Source organism: Montipora capricornis, chromosome 8 (genome assembly GCF_036669925.1).
Source record: "Montipora capricornis isolate CH-2021 chromosome 8, ASM3666992v2, whole genome shotgun sequence".
In the NCBI taxonomy this organism is placed as follows: domain Eukaryota; kingdom Metazoa; phylum Cnidaria; class Anthozoa; order Scleractinia; family Acroporidae; genus Montipora; species Montipora capricornis.
This window is the reverse complement of record NC_090890.1, coordinates 45,731,970-45,742,230: the sequence shown is the minus strand read 5'-3', so window position 1 is coordinate 45,742,230 and position 10,261 is coordinate 45,731,970. Positions and strand designations below refer to the sequence as shown.

The 10,261-nt window shown below is 39.0% G+C and overlaps 1 protein-coding gene across 3 annotated transcripts in view; it reads left to right on the top strand.

The window, feature by feature from the left end:
- LOC138060038 (polyunsaturated fatty acid 5-lipoxygenase-like) overlaps positions 1–7,304 on the top strand; it is a 38,371-nt gene extending 31,067 nt beyond the window's left edge. For all 3 annotated transcript variants that reach the window (XM_068905719.1, XM_068905720.1, XM_068905718.1), the window contains exons 9-14: positions 707–813; positions 1,216–1,470; positions 2,641–2,747; positions 4,466–4,556; positions 5,722–5,943; positions 6,741–7,304. In XM_068905719.1, coding sequence (XP_068761820.1) covers positions 707–813; positions 1,216–1,470; positions 2,641–2,747; positions 4,466–4,556; positions 5,722–5,943; positions 6,741–6,974 — 1,016 coding nt within the window. In that variant the 3' untranslated portion in view covers positions 6,975–7,304. The remainder of the gene's footprint in view (positions 1–706; positions 814–1,215; positions 1,471–2,640; positions 2,748–4,465; positions 4,557–5,721; positions 5,944–6,740) is intronic.
- Positions 7,305–10,261: the final 2,957 nt, after the last annotated feature.

Below are 10,261 nucleotides of genomic sequence, written 5' to 3'. Positions count from 1 at the left end.
CGGGCACCAAGCATCTCGTCCCGATTTCATCATGTAAACGGCAGCAGAAATTACATACCGGTACATTCGTTATAGGAAGTGCGGCGTACGGGGTTTTATTCACGAGTTGTTTTGTGTCAAAAACCCGAACGAGCGAGGTACGAGCGAGTGTGGGTTTTTGACACAAACAACGAGTGAATACAACTCCTGTTCAAAGCACTTTCTATGTCGTGAGCTGCTTATTACACATAAGACGAGAATTTTCATTGAAAAAGTTTTCTGAACGCAAATTATATTAGAAACAAAACTCGCTAACAATAGAACCAAATGCAAATTTAATTTAATTCAATAACAAAGTATACCATTTGCACGAAATGCACGAGATGCACGAGTGATTGGCTTGGAAAGCCCTTAACGCTATCGTTGATTGGTTAATATACTTCCACACGTGAAAGAGCTGTACGCCATTCTGATTAGCTGTGTAGGCTTTTTCACATGTAAAAATAAAGCGTGTAGATTTGTACAAATTTATGGAATAAACTTCTCACGTTATGTGTAATAAAGGTTCATACCGGTCTGAGTTCGTCCCGGTCACATGTAAATACCCCCTAGTGGGAAATATTGGCCCTCGGTCCGTATTGCCACAACCTCGGGTCAATATTCCCCAATACGGCCCTCGCGCTTGCTTCAAATTTTGAAACTTAAATTGATATGTGTTTGTCTTTAGATTCGGCTGTGTACACTCCAGATGATGGCGGCCTATGGATGTTGGCGAAGCTGAATGTTCAGGTCACTGATCTTGGATATGGACAAATTGTGGAGCACCTCGCTAAGGTATATATAATCACTGTGCTTGTGTGCTGAACAACCACACACCCCCAGACCTAAACCCTAAACCCAAAAACTAGAAAAACGTATCCCCAGTTCCGCGAAACTATGGTGCAAATTCTGCACCCTGTTCAAATTTCCTCCTCTTCGACAGGCACCGTACAGTCACGTTCACATTTTTCGGGGACAAAACTAAAACAAGCAAACTCTTCTTAAACCCGGCTATTTTTATTTTTATTGCTATTTTTACTAGAACTCTAGAAAGCCTGTTTTTGTCCTTCAGGTTCTTACTAAAAGGAATTTTACATCCACTGATCTCTAAAATATATGGATGTATTTCAGTTCTTTTTACCTTTTCGACGCACATAAATCTACCATATGCTTAACTTTGTTTTTTCCCTTTTCAAGGTTCATTTTATGATGGATCCATTCTGTGTTGTATTAAAAGTCGCCATATCGCTCCCACATCCTTTGCATCAAATACTGAGGTATCATTGCAGAGAGGTAACAGTCCCGAACACGATTGGAACTCCAAAACTTATTGGCAACGGACAATACATGGATCAGCTGTTCGCATTTGGACATAACGGGACAAATCGACTCCTTAAAGATGCATATCCAATATCAACGTGGGACATCACAGATTTTAGGAGCGAATTAAAGGTGCTCTATTGTATCAGGTTTCCATTATTCACTGTTTTTCTGCTTTGGTGATAGCATAGGGAAATCGGACTGTTGAAATATTCTGGTGCCATTTCAATTTTACCTGGCTGCATGTTCCTTGGGTTTTCAGTAGGGAGCTCAAACAAAGCGTTTTTGAATGACGGACGGCAACCAGAAGTGGTTCGTTTTTCCTTTTCCCTTGCCTTGGGACTACTACATTTTATTTTTAAGAGTCTTAACTCTTATAAAAAAAATTTGCTTGAAAATTCGGGCGAAACCCCAGCCCAAGAATGCGAAACCTTCACTGGCGGTCGGCGTTCGAGGCTCAACAAGTCATGTGCTTAAGGCTAAATGGAACGACAGCTCTATGTTACTCGATATTGGGAAAGAGAGCTGTCTGACGCGTCGGCCACAGGGTACACCTTAAACAGGCTAAAAGATAGATATTGAATATAATCTTAACGTGGCTCAAACCAGTTTCAACACTTTCAAGAGACCTTTTTATAAGAAGGATTGACAGTACAAAACTTTATCACATAACAGCAATGTTATGGTATCAAGTGAAACATCAATTATTGCGGAACATGAGCCAGTCATTTTTGTGACGTAACAAGTTACCATGGTAACAGGAAAGCATTGCAACAACACCCTATATTTTAGCTTTAGTTGCCCATACCTGAAAAATGAACTCGGTGACCTCAATTTTTATTGCACAAAAGTAATCAGCAGGAGAAGATGATACTCTGCAAAGTTTAAAAGAATTCTGTGGAGGGGATTCAGAGCTACCTTAAATTTTAAATTATTTAAGGTGGCTCTAAATACGCTCCACAGAATTTTTCTAAACTTTGCGAAAGTTTCATTCTGGCATGCTGATTACATTTCAGAAATTAAAAATGGGGATCACCGATTTCTTTTTTGAGATACTCAGGTAAAGTCAAAATATGGGTGTTTTTCTAGAGCTTTTCTGTTGCCATGGTAACTTTTTACGTCACTAAAATGAACGAATCTTTTGCAGCAATAATCGGTGTTTGATATCACAGTACCATAACATTGCTGTTAAGTGATAGAGTTTTGTAATGTCAATCCTTCTAATAAGAACGTTTCTTTCAAGTGTTGAAACTGGTTTGAGCCACCTTAATTTTGCCTTTAACTTTGTTTTTGGTTCAACAGAAACGTGGAGTTGATGACAGTGATCTTCTCCCATACTTTCCTTACCGAGATGATGGCGAGCAAATCTTAAAAGTTATTGAACAAATGGTGACGGACTACGTGGACTTGTGAGTATGAATTACCTTGGAAGGATTTTGTCGTGCATTAATATGAGAAATTTCAGCCTGGTTACGGAGCTGAGAAAAGGTGCTAAGATCCTGGAGATAAGTCATGATAAAGAAAACAAACATGGCGAAACGCAAACTTTCGTGCCTATCAAAGCTTTGTCAACTCTTGTAGATGTATTACTGAAGCTACGTGGGTACTAATGACATGGAAAATACAGCAGACAAGGCAAAATGATTCCATCTGGGCCGCCCTGTTACGGAAACCAAACTATTCTCTTCCAGTTTAAAGAAAATGGGGCTGGACAATCTGCGAGCCAGCGAGCCATGCGATCCATGCGAATTTTGCATTTAAGTCTAAGCACCCATTTCAAATAGCGCTGATAAACAGTTATTAAGTCTAAGCACCCATTTTAAAACGGTTAGCTTTCAATAACTGTGTGACTCGCATGTTGACTCGCATGGCTCGCCATGTTGGCTCTCGTGACTCGCAGCCATGGCTCGCGTGACTCACAGCCATGGCTCGCGTGACTCGCAGTCATGGCTCGCGTGTCTCGCATAGCTCGCAGCCATGGCTCGCATGACTCGCTGGCTTGCACATTGTCCTAACTCAAAGAAAATGAAGAAGAAATGCTTGAAGCAATGTAATCGAAGGTTTTGCTCATTTGCTGCCATGTTTGAGCACGTTGTTTGAGCCCCACTCCGTCAGCGACCTTACAAGGTAGGCATAGTTGGAAAAAAAATCACCCCAGTAACTTGGCTCAAAATGAGAACAATTTCCAGATCCCGGTTGGAAAAACCAAGATCTCGGCAACCGAGCCATCCCACTCTCTCATATCAACGCATCGAAACTTTTACAAAGGATTTAGTGGCGAGGCGAGCTCAGCTCTCGAAAACCGCGCTCATATTTTTGAACAGGCCCTAAGAACGAAGGATTAATGGTATCTAAACTTGCTTTATCCGTCTTCTGGGGCTATGAAGACGAAGGAAAACATACATGGGTACTAAGCGAAGGTATTAACATATCAAATAACATTAGCATAATAACATAATGGCATTACATCCCTTTGTTCATTTTTGTTGTCAACAGAAAACTAATCCACATATTCTTGAAAACTGCCATTATGGTTCATGACTCGATTCGAGAGACCAAACTGAACACATTTTGATTAGTTTAATTTTTGCTGCTCTTTGTAAATATAGTTGAGGCGAGCGATAGAGTAAACCTACCTGTACAATTGTGCTTATAAAGTACTAGGGTCCCTCCCTCGAGCTCCCTGTAACAGTCCCTAACTTGCAAAACGTTGGGCGGACAATTCTTGTCTTTGATAAAATTGGTAATACCCTAAGGGGGCTCATCCTGTTTTAAAAAAATAATCACTTGATTTCGTGTAATGGGATGTAGGCAACGAGTCATGTATGAGCAAGGAACTAGTTTAAGTAAACTTAAGTTTAGTAAATATCCATGCGATAAATCTCATGACACATTGCTTTTGACTTATCATGATTTATATTTCAGCTCATGAGTCTGGTTAATCGACTTTTTACAAAATTATGTGATGCTCTTTTTCCACGTTCATGTTACTGGCATTTTATCGTTTGTTTAATTGTAAATTCATCAAGAATTTCGTCTTGACGGTTATCATTCCTTATCTTCGAAAAGTTCTGGAGAGAAATTTCGACTTAAATGTTTCATTGTGTTGTATAAATTGTTCTTTAAGGTATTATCACGACGACGAAGACGTAAAAAAAGACTACGAATTTCAAAACTACCTCGATAAATTGTCTACTGACGGTAGTGACATTGGAGGGGTGAGTATATTAATATCACCCATGCCTTTGTTTGAAATTCCTTAACTACAACGTCGTCGTCCAAAATTCCTAAACCTTTAATTTAACTTCCGGTTTATGACGCAGGCACATTGGCTTTTTAAATGCACTACCGCCTTCAGTTGATATCGAGCACCATTGGCATTCGCGAATCTACTCTTCCCCTGAGCTGTTTCGAGTTCTTTGATTAATGAATTAATTAATTCATTCGTTCATTCATTTCTATAATGTTATTTCTTTTTATGCTGGTTTACAATTTCTTCTCCTTTTCTTTAGTGGTTAAGGTGGCTACAGAATTGTTGATTTAATTCTAACATGATTTTTCTGCAATTTTCCATCTTGTAAAATTTAAAATTCTGCTAGATGTTTAGGTAATTAGTATATACATCACAGTCTCATTTTCTGTATATCGTTTTTTCTTGTTCATTGCCCGTCTATCTTGTACATAATTTGTGCTAGTATTGCAGGCGATAAACGCGATGCCTATCCCTGATTCTTGACTGCGTTTGAGGATATTAAGTGTGAAAATGATTTGTTCTCGTTCCACAGCAGAGTGATTAGAGAACAAAAGCCCTTCGATCTTCCCAGGTAGATTTTTCTGGGAAGATCGAAGGAGACTTTGCTCGCTGTTTTGCTCTGTTCGAATTCAGCGTTGATAACTTACAAAGACTCGTAAATACTGAACCGTACGTTAGAAAAACAACGAGAGGGAAGGAATCGAAATCATTCAATAAACATGGCAGTTTGAGTCTATTTTGATGCTCGAAGGAATGCGTACATAGCCCTAAATTTAAAAGACTTTCGAAATCCAACTTGGCGGACAGTTGGTGTGCGGTGGTTTCCGGTAGTTTCGAACCCTCGTTTCACCATCAAGTCATTTTCGCATCCACAGATTCCTTTCCGCCCAGTTTGTTTGATTCTAATTTTAACTTTCTTAAGTACTTGGGTGAGAAACGACCACATTTTGTGACTGGGCTCCACAGGTAGCCCTCACCAGTAATAATCAGTGTCTGTTAACAAACCAATATACAAACAAACAAACAAACAAACAAACAAAAAACAGAAACAACATACTCAGGGAGAAGTAATATAATAGAATCATTCTATAGTGACGACTGAAACATTGAGCCACTCTTAACTTCATCAGATTCAAGGATTACCAGCAAGCATTCGAACAAAAGACGAACTCTGTGAAATTTTGACACGCATCATCTCCCACGTGAGCATTCAACACGCTGCAGTCAACTATCCTTTAAGTGACTATGGTCAGTACATCCCCAACCTACCAACCAAGCTGTACAATGATACCCGTGTGGTAGATGATGACAAGTTTTCTGTTTTACGACTGCCAAATGGGAATACTTCTGCTGTAAGTATGAATTTTAATATTGCGTACTTGAATAATATATAATTCCTTGCCTCGCGGAGCGAGTTTATAATTTTGTCGTGCGTGGGAATCGCGCGTGGACCCCTTCCAAGCACGGAGGAATAGGAAGCGCAGTGGTTAGAACGCCAGACTTCTAACGCCGTTATCCAATTCCAGAGGTCACAAATTATGCTTCAGTATTTTGTTTTGTTTTCTTTAGCAGAATTTTTTTTGTCGTATTTTTTTATTTATTTGTTTTTTTTTTCTAAATTGGGTCAAGAATGAAAAAATAATAAAAGTAAGACGTTCAAAAATTATGTCAAATTTCGTTTGTTCAAAGTGACCTCTTTGGCACTGCAACATCCCCCAAGCTTCACGCACGAGGTTCTGCCATGCACGTATTTCGTGTATGATAATGAACTGTATTTGAAAGAAAATTGAATGAACGATAAGTTATTAATGACATTTGTATTCTTGTCCGTGTATGAAACTTTGGCGCACAGAGCCATATTCTGAGTTCACGTTAACGTGATAACAAATTTTGAGTCTATGGAATAAGCAAAATGCCGGTGTTCTGGTATTTCTTAATTTCTATTCATATTCTTCTCCTTTCCAAGCTTCAAACCACGTCTTCATTCTTTTGGATACCGACTGGCCTCAAATCGCTGGGATTCCCTTTCTGAAGAATTTCTTTTCCGAATGATATTTTCGTTTTTTATTTTAATTACCAATAAATTGACAGGTTTTTGCAGTTAGTCCGTCAGTAAAAATCAAATGGTTTGGCATTTATAATTTTACAGATCGAGTCGAGTTTCAGCAACATCTTGGGATTGTACCGGTTCGACTCTTTGTTCGAATACGGGAACGAGCTTGAGGATCAAAAGGCGGCTGAGCTCATCAACCGTTACTATGGTAAGCTCATGAATGATGTTCAGCCTCGTATGCAAAAAGAGAACCAGAAGCGGATAGACGGAGGTGACTTGTCCTATCCGTATTTTATTCCCAAATGGTTGACCAATGGAATTCAGACCTAGCTGATCATTTTATTGAGTGTGGATCATGTGAGATCAGCGCATGCGTTCTGAGGCGTAAATAAGGTTGTCGAGAAAAAGTAGCGTAGTTTATTTGCAATGATAATTGCTAATAAGAGTTTCAAGTTCCATTGTTTCTAAAGTGTGGATCTCGTAATAACAGTGGGGATCATTTAGTTGAGGTTGTAACGGTCGTTTTCTTTTGGTGAGGCCTAATTAGTTTAAGCTTTCTAGTTTCCTTTAGGCTGCCTCGTCATTATTGTAATGCTCTATATTTTTCTTTCATCGATTTTTTTGTATCTTTAGTGTGGCAAATAAATGAATAAAAATAAATACCATGTTTTTAGCATGCGGTGCAAGATAAAAAAACAGCAAACAAACATGCCAGAGAAGCAACCGAAATATAAGACCAACTCATGCACCATGAATAGATTCAAATTTGAAACGACTGCCCACTTGTAGTTATGAATCAAGGAAATTCGTTTTGTCATGGTTGGCCACAGTGACCTTGGCTTGGTTTTATGACACTTAAGTGAAAACCGCTCTAAATCCTAAATGAACAAGCAAAGACAAACCTTGAAAGCTATTCATGATACTGCTTCGTCCGTTCCAATTTTATTCGAGTCATCCTATAGAAGTCGTTTTAAATCTCCCCACTCAGTTGTTTGCGCCACCGTACCAACATCAAACCAACATGGCGGAGATGACGTAACGTGCGTGTCCTTGATCTATTTAACGGGGATCAACTTGAAAACTTTCATAAAAGCAGGAACCTTTACTCCAGTTTTGAAAAGCAAAGACTTGAAAATGTGTTGCCAAACTTAAATTTGCAAATTTAGGGGGTTACTTTCTCAAGGACAGTGCCTACTAATTTAAAGGTATTTTTGCGCAGTTTATGGCTCTGCGGGAAAAACATAAATGTTTTTGAAACCAACAAGAAAATTGGGGGTAACCACGCATTTTTCAAAGATAACTAATCAATAATATTTGTAAATAGCTTTAAAATACAAAGCAATGTGTCGCGTTCTTTTCCAAATTGAAGCTTAATTATCTCTGAAAGATGCATTGTTACCCCCAATTTTCTTTATGGATACCAAGAGGACTTGCAAAGTTTAGCTTTTTCTGCATAGTTTTAAAACCGTGCAAAAATATCTCTGTATTAGCAAGCACCACCCATGGGAAACCAGAGTATCTCGAGATGCGCAGAACATACGCGCAATAACAATAGTAGGCACCGTGTGTCGGTGGGGAAATAGTGTTCACTAGAGCTGCCCCCGCTTTTGACAACCTGTTTATGGGATATGTATTTACATGTAATACAAATACTGTGTATAAGACCGTTGAAAAATTAACGTTTCAAGCATTTTATTCAAGTTCACATTCATGTAAGTAGTTAACAGCACAAGTAAAGTGGTTGTTGTGACATCGTACTACACCTCTTAGTTTGTACTGAGCTCCCCTGATTAGAATCTCCTCAAACACATTTATGTCTTTCATTAATGCAGGAGGGAATTCAATGAAAAGGAAACGTGAGTTTAATACGTTCACTAAAACAGGCTCAGTAGTTTCAGTATCAGAATTGGCACAATTTAATAGTCCTCTAGTAGCGTAGCCAATCGAAATGCAGGATTTGCATTAGTCCACTAGTTGGGTCATACTAAATGTATATATTTGAAGTGTGGGTTATACTGAGATGAAAGGGAGAAGTGATCCTAGCATTTATTTATCTGGTGTCCTATAGACACCTGAAAATTTAGGTGCCTTTAAGCCTAAATTTATCAGGTGACTATAAAAGACAATTGACTAAATTGTCTGGATAAGAGCCAGGGTCACTTCTCCCTTTCAAAAAATTGTAAACTGACGTTTTGAACGTTAGCCCTTCGTGGGAGCGTCGTATATATAGTTTTCATGACAAGTAAGGACGATAAACCACCTCTCAGGAAAGAAAGAAACTTTATTTAAGTATCTGGTCTTCTAGCGCTGGAGCACTTATTGGGGACACTGTAAATTGCAATGAACAAAAATACCGGAGTACCTGGTTGTCTACTCAGTGCAGAGCAGAAGACCGACGAACTCAACCTACTTATGACGCCTAGTCTGGGAATCGAACCCGGGCCACATTGGTTGTAGGCGAGTGCTCTCATCAATGCTCTATCTCTGCACCCCTTAGCACTTCGGTAATCGTAAAATCTGTGAACCCTTTTCCAGGAATACTGAGGCCATTTTCGGTACCAAAGTGCTAAAGTAAAATTTTCATTCTGTCAATCAATAAAAGTGTTTTTTTCGAACCACAGGTATAGCCTTTGTTTTCTAGGAGTGTCGTGTTACGAAGGTGCCATTAACAAAAGTATGTGTTGGAACTCAACGATTTTGTTTAAAACTGCGTAAAATGCAAAAAGAGAATGCAAAAGTCAGTTTTATTCACCGAACATTACATTTTTATGCCGCTTAAAACAAAACCATGGAGTTCAAATTCAAAACTTTAATTTGTAAATGGCTGCATCTTCGTAAGGCAATATCGCTACAAATAGAAGCACCTATGCTTGACGCAGATAATAGGGAGTTTAAGCAATCACTACGGCTGCTGCTACTACGGCTACCGTGACTGAAAAGGTCTGGGGAGAGTACGGCGCGGTGATCTTCTAAATTTTAAGTTTAGCAAAGCAAAATACAAGGAAACATGGGCTAAGGAGTTTAAAATCTCTTTTATTTAGTTTCTCACAGCCATATGGCTTCGCTCAAAGGACGATGGCCGTTGTTCGCCTTGCTAGGACGTACAGATTATTTCTAAGCAAAAGCGAATTCTACACCTTGTACAATAACAACACAATGATGGATGAAATATATATCTCAAAGAATATCGAGTGAAAAACAGAAATATATCAACACTCAAAGAAGCAAAATAGCATCGTATAGTATGCAGATATAAAACATCTTCACTAAATCCCCAAAGCAAACTTAACCGAAGAAAAACAGCCTCGTGCTGAACACGAATATTTCACTTGACTCACTTCGCCATTCCAACACCTTTGCCGAAACTTATCGTAAGTTCATGATACGGATTTACAAGCTTATGAGAGGCAACCTTGACACAATCCTTGACTTAAATTGACTTTAAAGGATATATTATCCAATGGAATTCTTAAAATGCCGAGATGTCCGTTGAAAAGGGCCAGAGAAGCGAAATAAACCCGACGTAGTAGCCACTACGGCAAAACATCCCGCCTCACGTAGTCAGATTTCACACTACGGCTGGATGCAACCGACGTACATGCGCAGTGTCTCATTTT